This window comes from Symphalangus syndactylus, chromosome 14 (assembly GCF_028878055.3).
Source record: "Symphalangus syndactylus isolate Jambi chromosome 14, NHGRI_mSymSyn1-v2.1_pri, whole genome shotgun sequence".
In the NCBI taxonomy this organism is placed as follows: Eukaryota; Metazoa; Chordata; class Mammalia; order Primates; family Hylobatidae; genus Symphalangus; species Symphalangus syndactylus.
In genome coordinates, this window is record NC_072436.2 from 8699010 (window position 1) to 8716925 (window position 17916).

At 55.0% G+C, this 17916-nt stretch overlaps 1 protein-coding gene across 1 annotated transcript; it reads right to left on the minus strand.

Moving 5' to 3' along the window:
- Nucleotides 1–238: 238 nt before the first annotated feature.
- Nucleotides 239–10748, minus strand: LOC129463096 (NADPH:adrenodoxin oxidoreductase, mitochondrial-like). The gene is given in 13 exon segments (XM_055243609.2): nucleotides 239–693; nucleotides 823–993; nucleotides 1641–1812; nucleotides 1894–2093; nucleotides 2226–2310; nucleotides 2570–2677; nucleotides 3484–3585; nucleotides 3895–4008; nucleotides 4210–4332; nucleotides 4546–4676; nucleotides 4679–4763; nucleotides 9784–9881; nucleotides 10600–10748. Coding segments are annotated over 13 exon segments (1599 nt in total). The 5' UTR covers nucleotides 10679–10748; the 3' UTR covers nucleotides 239–562.
- Between the last annotated feature and the right edge of the window lie 7168 nt (nucleotides 10749–17916).

Genomic DNA, 17916 nt, shown 5'->3' on the forward strand with positions numbered 1-17916 from the left:
GGTCCCGGGCAGCCCTAGTGTGGACAGAAGACAGGCAACCCGCAGCCACAGCAGGGCCGAGCGGAGAAAGGAAGGGTGCCTACGCCAGGGCTGGCTGACGGCCCCATCAAGCCCCCAAGAGGCCCCTGAGCAGGGAGCCGTCTCTGCAGCGCCACCTGGTGACGGTAGGGGAGCTACGGCCAGAAGGTGATCCCCGACCCCAACCCTTCCAAAAAAAGTCCCCCATCAACCATGGCCCTTGGTTGCAGCTGTTTTATTTCCAGCATGTTCCCAACCTGGTGACCCTCCACAGTCCAACATTAGAGAGGTGGGTAAGGGGTTAGATCGGCCCACACCTCCACCTGTCCCTAAGGTTACCTCAGTTGCTGAAAGCTAAAACCTTGCGTGCAAGGGCGACCTTCCCCAGGAGGGAGGAGAGACGCTGGAAGAGCAGCCAAGCCTCCAAGCCAGGGCCAGCCGGGATCAGCAGAGGTGCACAGTCCCACTCAGACGGACCCAGCCCTTCCCCTCCCAACACTCACTGCTTCCCTGCTGGGGGCGGGGGCGGGGGCGGGGGCTGGGCTCAGTGCCCCAGCAGGTGCAGCATCTCCTGAGGATCCACCAGCTTCTCCCTGGGCTTCCCCGTGCCCCGGCCCCGGGCCACCTCCTCGGCATCCAGCTTCTCCCAGTCTGAGAAAGAGACTGGCCGGACCCCTGAAGCAGAGGGGAGATTGTCAACACCTCCTCCTTCACCCCTCCCAGAACAGCCCCCTCCCAAAGACTGAGGCCCCAGAGAAGGACCACCCACCCCACCTCCCAGGACCTCAGCATCAGGGCCCAGACCTCGGCTGCTGAGCAGGGCCTGGATGGCTGCGTAGCCAGGCCTGCGGCCAGAGGGGAGCAGCCCAGCCTTCAGGTCCTGCAGCAGCATCTGGCCGGTGAGGAAGCTGTCAGTCATGGTTGTGGCTATGACACCTGTAGGTCCTCTCTTCACCCAGCCGCTGCAGTAGAGGCCTGAGAGGGTAACAAAAGGGGAAGGGAGGGAGGTGGCTGGATACCACCCTGGCCATCCTGTGCCCACAATCTACACCCACGTGCACGCACACAGACACCTCACGCCTCTCAGCAGACAGTCGGCTGAGCCTGCTGTGGCTGCTGGTCCACTGCCCTGGATTCTTCTCTCCCTGTTTTTACCAGGCCGACCCCCTTACACCTCAGTTTCCCTGTAGACGAGGGGATCCCTAAGCTTAGGAGCTGAGGCTTGCTCCCCTGCAGTTTCAGTAGGCCCTTGGTAAATGTTTACCAAGTGAATTAATCACTAGATAGGTATGTGGGCACTTAGTAAAACTGGAAGCTCCCTGAGGACACAGGCTGCCTTATTAATCTCCAATCCCAGCACTAAGCACAGGGCCTAACCCAGAAAAGACCTCAGTAAATGTTTGTTGAATGACTTAATGACCCAACATATGTCCCATATGTCCTAGCCAGACTGGAACTTCTCTCAGGGCCAAGAGGAGGGTGGCAGTGGGTCCTAGAGAGGGCCTGCTCTGCAGGAGCTTCTCAGTGCATGTTGCTAGATGAATGAATGCGTGGCCCCAGGAGATACCAGCTTCTCGGCCTCTCACCATAATTCAGCACCCAGCCTCCTCATACCCTCTCACCTGGCACATCCAGAACCCGGCCCTCCACATTGGGGATGACCCCAAGCTTGGAGTCAAAGGGCACGCTCGGGTCGACAGGGCGGCTCTTATACCCAATGCTGCTGAGCACCAGCCCACAAGGGAGGTCTTCCATGTCTCCCGTGGGCACTGCACGGGTGGCCTCATGGACACCCTGTTGGGGAGAGTGTGGGCAATAGCAGGCGGGATGGCAGAGGCCTGGGAAGGGGGTGTCTTTGGGAAACATGAGACTCACCTCCAGTCTAGTGACTGCTAGGCGGACACCTGCTGCCCGCCGCCCATCTGGTGAGGGCAGCACCTGCTGGGGGCTTCGGAAAAAGCGGAGGCCCCAGGCACGGGAGGCCGATGCCTGGCGGGCAGCCTCCTCCGGCCCTGGCTTCTCTGTGGCCGTTCGAAGCAGCAGTTCCGTCAGCCGCTTCCTTGGGCGGGGGACCTCTGTCAGCAACGTAGAATGTCTCCAGGCTGTCCCTGGGCCCCGGCCCTCTCCCTGCACACCCTTCCCCAATCCCTCTCTGACCTAGGCCACCCTCTCCCTAGTAGTTGGGGGGCCAGGCCAGGGCCCCTTACCTTTGATCTTGTCCTGGAGACCCAAGAAATCCGCAGGATCCAAAATGGGCCGGGCTCCCGGTAACTGAATCATCTCCCGAAGCTCCTTGAAGGTGGGAGCAGGGAATGGGGGAGGAGGTCAGGCCCGGAACACAGTCCACTTGAGCCCACCCCAGGGTCCAGCCCAGTCAGGAGAGACCACCACCCCCCTCCTCCCCAAAGGCACAGAGCCCCCGGGGCCCTGACTGCTCCCCTTCTTCCATTCCAGGCAGCAGCTACTCCCAGGGGCTCTGCCCCACCCCCACCCCTTAAGGAGAGGCCCCCTCCACTTGGAACCCTGGCTCCTCCCACTCTGGCCCCAGCACCTTAATGGTGAAGGCCACTTGCAGGGGTCCACGCCGGCCCACTAGCCACACTGTCTTCACTCGACTCTGCCTCAGTACACCCAGGGCTGCCTTCGTGATGTCCGTTCTCTGGCACAAAAGAAGGGCCTTGGAGTCATCAGACACTGACCCAGGAAAGGGGACTCTCCATTTGGTTATGTCCCCACCATGAGCCAGGAGAAAGCTGGCGGCCCAAAATTGCACCACTGCTTCCGCCTGGTGGCCAGATGGAGCATTGCTGCCAACTCTGCAAATGGCTCCAACTAATAGCACACCAGGCCCACACTTTCATTCAACAAGTATTTAGTGGGCCTCTACCATGTGCTCACCCCCGTGCAAAGAGCTTGGAGGGGCAGGGGTGGTCAATGGTGAGGAAAAGAGACAAGGAGCAGGCCCTCTCAGAGCTTGTGATCTGCTGGGGAGAGAAATACTCATCAAATACTCATCAATGTGTGTAAAATTGCCGTGGCGATGATATGCGGTGAAACAGAAGTAGACGGCTCTATGGGAGCAGGCACGATGGGGGAGTGGACCAATTCAGGGAAGTCTTGGAGGAAGGGACAACCGAGCCAAGATCTCAAAGATGAACTTTAGCTGTTAACTGGTGGGAGATGAGTGGGGATGATCCAAGCAGGGGATGGTGTGAGCAAGGGTCCTGTGGCTTACTGAACAGTAAGAGAAACACGCCACTTAGCTGGAGTGCAGAAAGTGAAGGGAAAATGGTAGAAGAGGAAGCTCATAGCACTGCCCTTCAGAGGGCCTCTGCCTGGGCACCACGGGGAAACAGAGGCACTGAGCCCAGCTTGGAGAGGTGAGGCCTGAACCCTGCAGACAAGGGCACTCTCTCCTCAGGGTGACCCCACCTCCACGCCCCCCGGCCCCGACCTACCACTCACCTCCAGGTGCTCAGGTGGGGTCAGTAGGATGCGGGCCACATCCAGAGCCACGTTCCCCTGCCCCAGAATCACGGCTGTGTCACAGCTCAGGTCTGGCTCCAGCTGGAGGGGAAAAGTCTTGATAGGGTCCCCCAGCCTTGCTCCACTCAGCTCATCTCAGTCTGCAAGTGCCTCATGCCTGGTCCCCACTGTGCCCTGGAGCTTCCCCACACCAGGAAAGTCCACACCTCTGGTCCCTCCTCCCCCACCTGGACCCAGCTGTCCCCCGAGGCCCTCCACAGCTGGCCCCCCGCCTCAGTCAGCACAATGTCACATCTCGCCACTGGATGGCAGCTCCTCTTCCCCCAGGTCTGGCATCCAAGGGCTGAGGGGTGGGGAGGAAGAGGCAGCGGGTGTGGTCCCCAAACTCACCTCCTGGTTCTCAGGAAGCCCATTGTACCAGCCCACAAAGGCCCGGGCGGAGCACACACCTGGCAGCTCCTCACCAGGAATTTCCAGGGCCCGATGGTCCTCTGCCCCGTAGCTCTGATGAAAGATGGCAGGCCCAAGACCCACAGCCTTCAGCACCAGCACTGATAGGCCGGGCAGCCCCCTAGGCTCCCAGCGGCCTCCTTCCAGCTTCTCAGCAGCTTGCATCCTGGCCTCACCCCTGCTGCCTTCCACCCCGAGCCACCGGTCCCCTTCTGCAGCCCCTGCCTCCCCGACCCAGGGCCTGGCTGCACTCACCAGCACCACAGCATGGTAGGCCTCCCGCAGCTCCGGCACCGTCACGTCCCTGCCCACCTCCACGTTGCCCCAGAAGGCACAGCGGCCAGAGTGGGCCGTCTGGGTAAATGTGTTGATGACATTCTGCCAGGTCCCCCGGGAATGGGAGGGGTTAGAGGGTGAGGCAGCTCCAGGGACCATGTCTGCACCACCCTCACCACTCTGTCCCCAGGATGGAAGCTGGGTGGCATCGGCACAGACGGCATGAAGTCCTGTCATCCAGCCAGGGAGCCTCCCTGCCCTCCTCATCTTGATCAAAGTCTCCAAACCCCAGCCTCCAGGCCCAGAGACACCCACCTTCACCTCAGGGTGATCGGGCGCCACGCCAAAGCGCACCAGGCCAAAGGGCACGGGCTGTTTCTCGTAGATGTCCACGTGGGCTTGGGGGTGCTGCTGGGGAACAGGGTGGCAGCTGGTGGGGCCGAGAGAGGCTGGGACGCCCCTAGGTCCTCCCCTTCCCCAGACAGAGCAGGAGAGTTCAGGACCTTGGGCTGAGAACACAAGGCTTCCACCCTCTGCAAGGAAAAAAGAGCACTCACTCCTTGGGCGGCTCAGGCCTGTCAGCCCAGCACTTTGGGAGGCTGAGGCAGGTGGATCACCTGAGGTCAGGAGTTCGAGACCAGCCTGACCAACATGGTGAAACCCTGTCTCTACTAAAAATACAAAAATTAGCTGGGCGTAGTGGTGGGCACCTGTAATCCCAGCTACTTGGGAGGCTGAGGCAGGAGAATCGCTTGAACCCAGGAGGCAGAGGTTGCAGTGAGCCAAGATGGGCCACTGCACTCCAGCCTGGGTGACAGAGCAAGACTCTGTCTCAAAAAAAGAAAAAAAAGACGACTGGCCCTCAGAGATGGGGACAAATGTGGCCAGCTGAGGAGGCCATGGCTTCCCCCGACTGGAATTATATCAGGGTGGCTTCTTTATCTTCTCAGGTCAAGCGCAACCCACCGCCCTGGCCGCCAACCCTTGGACACTTGGGACCCTCAGGTCTCAGCCAGTCTGAGGACCTGAGGGCCACCCTCTGAATTCACAGGTGCCTTAGCTCTAGTGCCCAGGACCGTGCTCTGGGGAAAGGGGAGCAGCAGGACAGGGAGGGGGCACAGCTGGGAATTCACGGGGAAGAGAGGTGGAAATGGGCCTGCTGCCAGTCTTAGAAAGATAGTCTCGGGCAGTGGTTCTGTGTTGACCGCTTTCCCAGGGCACCTTGACTTGAGAGGCCTTGTGGAAGGCACAGGGTCGGGGGTCCAGCAGGCAAGTCTGGTCTGGCTCTGCCACCCACCAGCCACATGATCCCAGCAAGTCCCAGGGTCTCCCCAGGTCTCAGTCTCCCCCTCTGCACACTAGGACGGATGACAGCTCCCTCTCATGGCTGCTGGGAAGCACCGGGAGGTCAGGGTGGTGAGACTCTGGGCCACTGGCCGGTTAGCAGTAAAGCAGTTAGGGGTCCCACGGCTGACACGCCCAGCCCCCCATCCTATCCTAGGTCCCCACTAGGACACCTCCAGCTTCACTGGGACTCAAGGCAAAGAAGCCCCTGCCCATCAGTCTCCCTACCCCCAACAAAGGCTCCCACCCACCTCCTCACCTTTGCCCAAATCCTCCCCCTTCCCCTCCACTCCCCTGCCTGCACCCAAGTCCACCCTGCCCCACCTCCTGCCTCTCTCCATCCCAGGCCAGCCACAGGGGGCTCCCCAAACCACCTCCCTCAAGCCCCACGATGTTGTACCCACAAAGCGCTTCGGGCTTGGAGTCAAACAGGTAGCCTTGGATGCCAGTCCCAGCTCCAGCACTAGCTGGCTGTGCCCTGGGGAAAGTTTCTTCTCTGACCAAAAGAAGAGCCCTGTGGCGTCCTGCTCAAGGTTAAACGAGTAATCAGGCGCCCAGGGTGCAACCTACTCTGAGTGTTCAATCAAGGAGGGAGCTGTCATTACTATTCTGTTGTTGTAGGTCACTGCCTTGCTCAAAAATCTTCGCTGGGGCCCAATGCCACAGCATAAAGTTCAAACTGCTCGGCCTGGAGGTCAACACCTCACCCAACCAACCTCTCTATCCTTATCTTCCATTCTTTCCTGCGACGGATCCTTCACTCTGGGTCACGATGTCCTCTCCAGGGCCACCTCCGGAACACTAAGTCTGCCGGATGTTCTTACCCCTTCTCTCTCGTGGCCGACCTCATCTTCCAGGTTTCCTCCTTCCCTCCCTCCCTCCCTCCTGTCCCTCTAGCTGCTCCCCGCTAACAAGGACATTCTCTGAGGTTCTTCCGATGTGGCCCCCCTCCCTCCTCCCTAGTGATTTAACCCACTCCCTCCTGCAACCCCAAATTCCCCTGAACTTGCTGATGACTTTCTACTCTCTCTCTCCTGCCCAGACATCTCCCCAAGCTCCAAACCTGAGACCCCTGGATGTCCCACCCCAGACATCTCAAATCCATCCAGTTTCAAGCCAAGTCCCATTGCCCCAAATCGCTCCCCGCTTCTGCTCCTGTTCCCTCGACCCCATCCACTCAGAGCCCAAGCTAGAACCTGGGGCTCCTCCCTGACCCCCCACCTGATCCCATCAATCCCCACCCTCCCAGTCCTCTTCCTCACTACCACCCCAGCAGCTCCCCACTGCTCTCTGGCCACCAGCCCTGCCTGGATCTACCCTGCAGGCAGAGGGGGCATCCTGAAGGAAAACAGCACCCCGAAAACTCTCCAGTGAAACCAACCACCTACAGCAGTGGGCACGAGAATCCTTCGGGGTGTTTAACATTGCTGACTCTTGGGCCCAGCCACAGAGCTTGATTAGGTCTGAGTTAGGCCCAGGAATGTGTATTTTGATAAGATGCCCCAGGAGACTCTGATGGGGGAAGAGGAGGCAGCTGTGGACACCTCCCAGAGAAACCTGCCTCCAGAGCCTGGTCAGTGGCTTCCAAGCCCCCCAGGATCCGGGTCCTACCTACCTCTCAGCCTCGGCTCTCACCTCCTCACGCCTTACTGCACACACGCACCTTCCAGAACTTGCCCTTTCCCCAGAGAGCCGTTCTCTTCCTCTTTGTTCACGCAGTTCTCTGTGCCTGGGACACTCCTGCTGTTGTCCCCCAACCTGACATCTGTCCTTCAGACTGCAATTGGGACATCTCTCCCTCCAGACTGGGCATGGACCCCCTCCCCGCACCCCAGTCTCTGTGCTTATAGCTGTCAGAGCCCTAAAATACCCTGTAAATTATCCACCTGTGCCCCCCACATTCGAATGTCAGGTCCTCGAGCACAGGGACCACGTCTGTCCTGTTCACGCCCGTGTTCCCAGTAAAGCCTGCACCCAGAACATGTTACATCCAGTAAATGATTACTGAATAGATTAACATGGATGGTCTGGCATGGAGCTGCCTTTGCTCAGATCCCAGTGCCGTCCCTGCTCCGCGGTGGAAGCTTGGACAACCTCACTCAGCCCCAGCATCCTTACCTGTGAAGCAAGAGGCACGACACCTGCTTTGCAGGTTGTCATGAGGATGCTACGAGATGCTGTGCTCAGTGCCTGACTCAAGCTAAGGGCCACTGTCCCAAACGTGCTGCACGTGGTCCTGTCTTAGGAGCACAGCCAGTAGCTTGGAGCTCCCTGTGGGCAAAGATCAGCCCAAGGATCAGAACAAGGATTGTACCTGGCCTGAGCCCCTCCCCATCCCAATCCACAAGGAAAGCGTGTGCACGTGTCTGCCAGCCGAGTACAGTGGTGCTAAGAACACTGCCTGGGCCAGGCGCGGGGGCTCACGCCTGTAATCCCAGCACTTTGGGAGGCCGAGGTGGGCAGATCACTTGAGGTCAGGAGTTCAAAATCAGCCTGATCAACATGGTGAAACCCTGTCTCAACTAAAAATACAAAAATTAGCTGGATGTAGTAGAGTGCGCCTGTAATCCCAGTTACTCAGGAGGCTGAGGCAGGAGAATTGCTTGAACTTGGGAGGTGGAGGTTGAAGTGAGCTGAGATTGTGCCACTGCACCCGGCCTGGGCGACAGAGCCAGACTCCATCTCCAAAAAAAAACCCAAAAACCAAAAAACAAACAAACAAAAAAAACCACTTCCTGGAAAGCTTACTCTCCCCCCTTCCAAAATTTCAGGTTCAGCTAAAAAAAACTGTCCCTTATACAAAGTCCTTCGGGGCCTCTCCAGCCCCCATGTGCTCCCTGATCTCCATCCCAGAGCCCAGGCTGTCCTCCCTCCCACATGGCAGCGTGCCCAAGGCCTTGCATTCCAGGATGACTCCCCACATGTGGGAGGCCCTCACCAATGCCCTTGGTCTGCTTCAATGTAGCTCAAATTCACTCTCTCTCTTTTTTCTCTTTTTTTTTTTTTTTGAGACAGGGTCTCGCTCTGTTACCCAGGCTACAGTACAGTGGTTCGATCTTGGCTTAGTGCTACCTCCAACTCCTGGGTTCAAGCGATCCTCCCGACTCAGCCTCCCAAGTACCTGGGACTACAGATCTGTGCCACCACACGTGGCTAATTTTTGTATTTTTAGTAGAGATAGAGTTTCACCATGTTGGCCAGGCTGGTCTCAAACTCCTGACTTCAAGTGATCCACCCTCCTCGGCCTCCCAAAGTGCTGGGATTACAGGCATGAGCCACCTGGGCTTCCGGCCCAGGAAACAGTTTCCGACTGACCCCACCTGCCTCGGCTCACGCTGCCCACATTATTGTAATTAGCTCTTTCACCTGTGTTGCCTGGGAAGCATACACGGGTCACTTTTCAGCAGACTGATCAACTCATCCCAGTTTCCCAAGAACCTCCAGCTTAGCGCTGAAGCCCCTTGTACTGGGCAGTCCAGGCCAGTTGGTCACCCTCCATTTCAAGCATCTGTGTGTGTGTGTGTGTATAATTAAGATATTCATCCTTTCTCTTGTCTCTCCACGGACACTCCAAGCCTCTCCAAAGCTAGGCAACTGTCTCATGTCTCAGTTAACCTGGGTATCCCCTCTCTACTCTGTCCCAAAGTCTGATGTGGAGTCTCAAGTATAACCTGTAGCCTTGGCTTGGGGCCCTTCCTGCCGAGGCGGACACTGAAAGCCTTGAGATCCTGGCCTTCACAGGGGAAGGGGGAGGGGCAGAGGGCAGGCTGAAAGAACAGAATGGCACGGAGGACTGGAGCTATGGGTGAGGAGGGCATGGCAAGGCAGGTAAAGTTACAGAAAGCAGAGGAGGTGGGTAGCCTTGAGATGTAGGATGTTTGGGACAGAGTGAAGATAGAGGAGAAAGGAGGGAAGATGAAGAAGAACAAAGTCATTTTGCAGGTCTACATAAGCCCCCTGGAGTGCTTGACCACCTGCCACTGACCACTCACCACCAACGTGTGTTTTATACACCTGTCACACTGAGAACATGAGGGGAGGGGAGCCTCAGGTGTAGGTGAGGAAGCAAGTGGGAAGTGTCCAGGCCAGAGGGCTGGGAGTCCCTTCCCCATAAGGCTTCCAGGAGTGCTCTTAAAACCCAAAGGGGGTGAGGCTTGCCCTTAGCACTGGAGCAGCAGGTGAATGATGGACTATGAGTAAGTGGCTTACCTTTAGCAGGTGTTGGGCCGTGTAGAAGCCCGCTGGGCCACTGCCCACCACACAGATCTGGGGGGTTTTCTCCTTTGTGGAGAAATGGTGGCAGAAGCCTGGGGCCAGGCAGAGGAGAGGGAAAAGGTCAAAATTAACTTCTCTCCCCAGTCCCAAACCAACCTGAATATCCAACAGAAGCTGGAACTTCCCAAGCTTCACCCTCACCTGCATCCTCCTTCTCTTGTTCCTCAAGGCTTTGGCATTTGCAGGGTCTCTTCATCTGAACCCCCAAAGGCTGTGGGTTCATCCAGAGCCTCACATCTCACCCATGAACCTACTACACCACTGCCAATGGCCTGCCCAACAATACTTCATTCCCTAGAATCCCACATCCTTCCAACGGCCTCCGTATCATCCCAATCTCGCCCCCGTGGGTCTCCCCACAGTGTCCCTCCTCTAACCCCTCTCTCTCCACAAAACGCTATATTGCCTATATAGACCCGTCTTATTCCTACAGATCCCTGTTTCGACTCAGACTTCCCTCTCGCCCCCACAGACCTCCGTATCACCCTCCATTCACCCCGTCTCACACCTGTGGATCTCAAAGTCTCTCCTTGTTCACCTTTGTTGACCTCCGTCTCTAACCCTAGAAGCCTCACATCTCACGCACAGATCTCTGCCCACCCCCGTACACCACCGCGATCTCGCCAGCAGGAAGACATCCCTTCAGTCTCACCCCTCTCCAGCCCTGCCGCCAGCTCTGCTCCGACCCCTGCTCAGCGCTCGCAGGCCTCCCCGCGCTCCCATCCAGCCCCAAAGGCTCCCTGCTCCTACTCGGGGTGCTCCCGGCGGGAGGCAGCCGGGTCCGAGGCCACGCCGACCAGCCCCACCAGCGCCAGCAGCGCGAAGCCATGGCTGGGAACAGCAACCTGCAAGTGGATCTGGTCCTGGCTACTGCCGCGCAGTGCAAGCCCGCTCCTGCCCGGGCCCGCCCACAAGCGAGGCCCCGCCCCAAACCCCGCCCCCTGCGCTCTGGGAAAGCGGAGCGTTGCGGCTCCACCCCGACTCCCGAGAGAATCCCGCCCCCAAAAGAGAGACCCGCCCTTAACTACGCCCCACCGTCGAAGCCCCGCCCCTCGAGGCATCCGGGGTATAAGTGATTTAATACATTTCTCCCCAAGCCTCACCGTTCCTCCAAATCCCGGAAGCCTAGAGTTGGAAGAGAGCGAATCCCCATCGCTGTTTCAGTCCCTCCCCAAGGAAACAGCCACTTAGAAAGGAGCTTATTTTACTTAGCCGCGCCCCTCTCGGGAGGCTCTCGTCGCTTGCTGATGACGCATACGCCCTTGCCATTTGATAGCGAATCCTCCCGCGTGACTTCGTCCCAGCCAATCACGAGTCCGGCTGCAAGCGAGCCTTCCCGCCGTTGGGAAATAACCAGAGTGCGGAAGTCTGGGGTAAGGCAGCTCCTGCTCGGAGCCCAGCAACCTCCTTCTTTGATCCCGGGTGTTGTGCCGCTGTAACCCCTCAAATCCCCGTCTTTGCCGGGCCAGGGAGAATATTAAACCCTGGAAAGCTCGTCCCACCTCACCTCCTTTCCCATTACATAGGTGAAGAAAAGCGGGGGGCAGTGGTTTACGTATGGTACTGAGGACAGTCTCCGACCCCCATGCAGCCGAGCCGGGACCAGGGTTGAGGTACTCCCCTCGGGTTCAGAATTTAAGGGGGCTCCAAAACACTTAGTAATCAAGATAAATATAATACTGCAACGTTTTAAAAGGTCAAAATTAATGCAAAATGTCTATGATCAAAATATTTTTAAAAATAAGGATAGAATCTGTAGTCACAGCTGACCCAATAAGCCTAACCCCTCTTCGTTTTCCCCATGGGCCCTCTTGTCAAACATTACTTCCTTGGAGAAGGCTTTTCTCTGACCCGCCCCCTCCCAAGTTCCAAGGAGTTAAAGACTTCTCGTTCCACAGCATCTGACCTTATCCCATCATGATTTACTACACTGTCGTTTTTAATGAGATTTTAAATTCAAGAATAGCATACAGAAAAGTGCACAAATCGTAAGTGTACAACTTGACAATATATCACAAGGTGTAACCATATAACCACCACCCAGATCAAGAAATGAAACATGGCGAATATCCCAGGAGTCCTCTGTGCCCTTACTGGTCACTTCCCCTCCCTCCCACTGGTAAGTAAATACTGTTCTGCTTTCTAATAGGTCACTGTGTCTTATGCCTGTCCCACTAGACCAGGAGTAGGCAAACTATAGCTTGCAGGCCAAATACTGTCCACCAGCATGTTTTGGATGACCAACAAGAATGGCTGTTACTGTTTTTATTTTTTTGGAGGTTTTGGGGTTTTTGTTTTTGGTTTTGATTTTGTTTTTTGAGACGGGGTCCCGCTCTGTCACCCAGGCTGGAGTGCAGTGGTGCCATCTCGGCTCACTGCAACCTCTGCTTCCTGGCTTGGCTCAAGCTAGCCTCAGGCCTCAGCCTCTGGAGTAGCTGGGACCACAGGTGCCTGCCACCACGCCCGGTTCATTTTTGCACTTTTTGTGGAGATGGGGTTTTGCCATGTCACCCATGCTGGTCTCGAACTCCTGAGCTCAAAGCGATCCTCCCACCTCGGCCTTCCAAAGTGCCAGGATTACAGGAGTGAGCCACCGTACCCAGCTTGTTTTTACATTTTTAATGGTAAAAAATAAAATTTTGTGACACGTAAAAATTTCATGAAATTCAGACTTCAGTTTGAATAAAGCTTTATTGGAAGACATCCATGCTTACTTCTTTACATATTGTCTATGGCTATATTTGTGCTTTGATGGCACAATTGAGTAGTTGTAACAGAGATCATATGGTTCGCAAAGCCCCAGATATTTACTATCTGGTCCTTTTTTTTTGAGACGGAGTCCTGCTCTGTCGCCCAGGCTGGAGAGCAGTGGCGCGATCTCGGCTGGCTGCAAGCTCCACCTCCAGGGTTCACATTCTCCTGCCTCAGCCTCCCGAGTAGCTGGGACTACATGCGCCCGCCACCACGCCCTGCTAATTTTTTTGTGTTTTTTAGTAGAGACGGGGTTTCACCGTGGTCTCGATCTCCTGACCTCGTTATCTGCCCGCCTCGGCCTCCCAAAGTGCTGGGATTACAAGCGTGAGCCACCGCGCCCGGCTATCTGGTCCTTTACAGAGTTTGACCACCCCTGCGCTAGACTATAAGCTCCACGAGGATGGGGACCCAGTCTCATTAGCTCTTATATCCCAGGGCTTCACACACTGGCTGGCACATAATGGAAGTTCATACAATCCAAAAAGCTCTGTAGGGCTCCCCATTTAGAGGCAGTATATCCGGTGGTGAAGAGGATGGATTCTAGAGTCAGACAACACTGGGTTTGAATCCCTCTTCCTGCACTTACTAGCTATATGACATTGAGAAATTTTTTTTTTTTTTTTTTGGAGACGGAATCTCGCTCTGTTGCCCAGGCTGGAGTGCAGTGGCGCAATCTCGGCTCACCGCAACCTCCGCCTCCCGGGTTCACGCCATTCTCCTGCCTCAGCCTCCCGAGTAGCTGGGACTATAGGCGCCCGCCTCCGCGCCCGGCAAATTTTTTTTTGTATTTTTAGTAGAAACGGGGTTTCACCATGTTAGCCAAGATGGTCTCGATCTCCTGACCTCGTGATCCGCCCGCCTCGGCCTCCCAAAGTGCTGGGATTACAGGCATGAGCCACCGCCCCCGGCCGACATTGAGAAATTTAATCTCTCCAGGACTTTTTTTCACCGTCTGTAACATTTGGGGGAAATATGAATAGTGGCAATTTGTTGTAGACATTAAAATCAGATGATGAGGTAAAGACAACTTCCATAAATGCTAGATAAACATTAGCTATTATCGTCATCATCTATATGTATTATGACCTTCCATATGTCTCTATAGATTAGACCTTAGGTCTCTGCAGAGACCTGGATATACTTCATTCACTCCTGTCACCTCCCTCACCTCTCAGGCCCCAGAAATTCCCAGCCCACATCCTAAGTGAAACAGAAAATGGAGCCTCAAAGCAATCGAGTGACTTGTTCCCAGGACACCCATGGTACAGCCAGATCTGGCACCAGGGCCTTCAGCTACTGCCCATACCCCAGTCAGGTCCAGATCAATAACAGTGAGTCATTGTTTATGTATTTGGATGGTTTTAATCATGAGCCAGGACTGTGCAACTGGGGCCTTTTCTGCCACTGCATTTCTCAAATGGAGAATTAGCAGTTTGATTAATTACACCCCTAAACCTCAAGGCCATTTCTAAGCTGTTAATGCATTTCCAAGGAGCAGCAATAGCATATAGCAAAGCAGTGGGCTGGGGAGCCGCCAAGCCTGCCTCATGCCAAGAGGGCTGCCTGGATCCAAAACTCCACTCTATCAGTCAGCCTTCTAGCAAGAAACAGATGGCACACTCAAAAGGGGTGATTGAGGACAGTTTGATGAAGGAGTTTGTATACAGAGGTGTGAGCAGGGTGCAGGGAATGGAGAAGCACTCCAGGCTAGCAACAGCTGGAAACCACAACCACCGCAAGCCTGGAGGGAGCTGTTTCAGAACTAGTGAGAGGCTGTAGCTATGGAAAAGGGCGTCTAAAGGAACTGCGGTGTTTGGTAAAGGAAGGCGTGGTGGAGATGAATGGGGAGTGCACATAAAGGAACCAGTGGCCTCTGTGCAGCTGCCTAAGGCCACACCACAGAGCGGCTCTCCCAGGGAGCAAGGCTCAGGGAATGCCTGTGCCTGTAGCCAGACCCCTCTGCCCATCCCACGGGCTCCCATTTGCTGGCAGTTTGTCTCCCTATCAGCAGGGTCAGCATGCCTTTCACCCCATCCAAGGCCTTCACTGAAAAACAAGGCAATTACACGCTCAGAGAATGACTTGCATGTTCTCAACTGGGTCAACTCAGCAATGTCTGGAGACATTTTTGATTGTCACAACTTGAGCTCCCAGCATCTAGTACGTAGAAGCCAGTGACTCTGCTAAACATCCAACAATGCACGGGACAGCCCCCAACAACACAGAATTGGCCAGATAAAATGTCAGTAGTGACTGGGCATGGTGGCTCACGCCTGTAATCCTAGCACTTTGGGAGGCCAAGGCGGGCGGATCGCCTGGGCTCAGGAGTTCGAGACCAGCTTGGGCAACAAACATGGTGAAACTCCGTCTCTACTAAAATACAAAAAAATTAGCTGGGCATGGCAGCAGGCGCCTGTAGTCCCAGCTACTCGGGAGGCTGAGGCAGGAGAATCGCTTGTATCTGGGAGGCAGAAGTTGCAGTGAGCTGAGATCACGCCACTGCACTCCAGCCTGGGCGACAGAGCAAGACTCCATCTCCATAAAAAAAAAAAAGTCAATAGTGCCAAGGTGAGAGACCCTGTTTTCAACTAATGGGTCTGGCCTCCTTCTCTCTCTCCCTCGGCCTCCACCTGGGCACTTCCTAGCACCCTCCCAGTCCAGCCCCCAGCTGGGGCAGCTCCCAGCCCTCTCTCAATACTACCCACTGTGGGCTGAATCTCAGTGGTGTCCCCCAGCGCCTTGGCCTCTTCCTCTGTCTGTCGTTGGTAGTTAGTTCCCTTATATTCCCGCCTCACTCCCCAGCTGCAGACCATCCTTCCACAGCCCTGCCCAGCCCTGACTTCAGGCTCCTCTATCTGCACCCCACCCTCCTCCCATTCCTCTCTGAGGTCATCTCTCCTCCAGACCCTGTTCCCAGTAGCCCCTCCAGCCCCAGCCCCCTCCTACAAATTCTTCTCTCTCCCAGTGGATGATCCCCAGGTTCACCCCAGGTTCACTTCTAAACATCACAGAACAAACTGTTTAAACTAGCCAAGGTCACATTCAAAGCTATTTATTCCTCAGGTGATCCACTTGCATCAGCCTCCCAAAGTGCTGGGATTATAGGTGTGAGCCACTGCGCCAGGCCATATATTCTTCATATATATATATATATATATATATATATATACATACACACACATACACACTTTTTATATTCAAGAAAATCTATTACATTTCTTTTTTCTTTTTTTCTTTATTTTAACGATTTATTTTTTTTAAATTATTATTATACTTTAAGTTCTAGGGTACATGTGCACAACATGCAGCTTTGTTACATATGTATACATGTGCCATGTTGGCGTGCTCCACCCGTTAACTTGTCATTTATATTAGGTCTATCTCCTAATGCTATACCTCCCCCCACCCCATGACAGGCCCCGGTGTGTGGTGTTCCCCACCCTGTGTCCAAGTGTTCTCATTGTTCAATTCCCACCTATGAGTGAGAACATGTGGTGTTTGCTTTTCTGTCCTTGCGACAGTTGGCTCAGAATGATGCTTTCTAGCTTCATCCATGTCCCTACAAAGGACGTGAACTCATCCTTTTTTATGGCTGCATAGTATTCCATGGACACACACAACTTTTTTTCTGCTCCACTTGAAGTTAAGTTGGAGATGTGCCCATTTACTCCCAAATATTTCAGTGTTACTTCCAGAACAAGAACATTATTTTATATAACCACAATACAATAGTCAAAATCAGGAAATGTAACATTGATATAATACTCTGTAATTCAGTCAGTCCTTGGTCACATTTTGGTCACATTCACAAAATGTGAAAAGTTATGGTTGATTTATTTTGTCTTTCAATTTGGGCTTTAGTAGCCGGGACCACAGGTATAGACCACCATGCCTAGCTAATTTTTAAATTTTTTGTAGACATAGTATCTCCTATGTTACCCAGGCTGGCTGTGAACTCCTGGCCTCAAGTGATCCTCCCGCCTCAGCCTCCCAGAGAGCTAGGATTACACTGGTGTGTGAGCCACCGCATTCAGCCATGTACTCTTATCTCTGTTAATCTGTTAGCCAACCTTTGGCTGCCCCCTCCCCCTTACTCTTCCTCACCTCTAGTAAACACTATTCTAAGCAAGTAGATCTTAAAGGAGACCACCCAGAACCTGGTAGACTCCTATATGGCCATTGTCAACAAGACAGTGTGGGACCTCATGGTTGGTCTCATGCCCAGGACCATCATGCACCTCATGATCAACAATGTGCATGCACTGCCCCATGGGGGCAGGAGGCGACTGTGGCACTGGGGATGGAGGTGGCCATGTTGGCCTGGGAGAGATGCCGACCAGCCCTATGGGACCTGGTCCAGGGAGGGAGGCACGGTCAAAATCAGAGCTGTCCCATAGAAATATAACATGGGACTGGGCACAGTGGCCCATCCCTATAATCCCAGCACTTTGGGAGGCCAAGGCAGGAAGATCGCTTGAGCACAGGAGTTTGAGACCAGCCTGGGCAACATAGTGAGACCTGGTCTGTACATAAAAATTTTAAAAATAGCTGGGCTTGGTGGTGGCACATGCCTGTAGTCCTAGCTACTCGACAGGCTGAGGTTGGAAGATCACTTTGAGCCCAGGAGGTTGAGGCTGCAGTAAGCAGTGATCTCACCCACTGTACTCCAGCCTGGCGACAGAGTGAGATCCTATCTCAAAAAAATTTTTAAAAACTGAGTAGACAGGTGTCCTGGTGGCATGATAGGTCCTGGGTCCCCTTCCAGATCTGTAACCTTGGACAGGTGACTTTTCCTCTGGACTTCAGTGTCCCCACCTGAGTGAGAAAAGGCAGTGGGGAGGCAGATCTTTGAGTCTAAGTGGTGTAGAAGCTGCATCTGAAAAGCCATACTCGGGAATCCAAGCCCAGCGCACAGTCCCAGCAGGGCCCGGCAGGGCAGCCAGGGCGGCACAGGCATCAGGTTCCACCCTCCTTCCCTCTTTGCCCACTCTCAGACCAAGGAATTCATCTTCTCGGAGCTGCCGTCCAACCTGTACTCGCATGGGGACCAGAACACGCTGAGGGAGGAGTCTGCAGAGCAGGCACAGCGGGGCGATGAGATGCTGTGCACGCACCACGTGCCGACAGAGGGGCTCAGCATCATCGGCGACATCAACACGATCACCATCAGCGTGCCCATGGGGGCCCGTGGATGACTCCTGGCTGCAGGTGCAGAGCATCCCGGCTGGACGCAGGTACCAGGGCCGGCCCCCATGGTCCCAAAGTCCCCCAGCCTCCATGACTGAGCCTGGGGGCTCTTGGAACGGGCTCCAT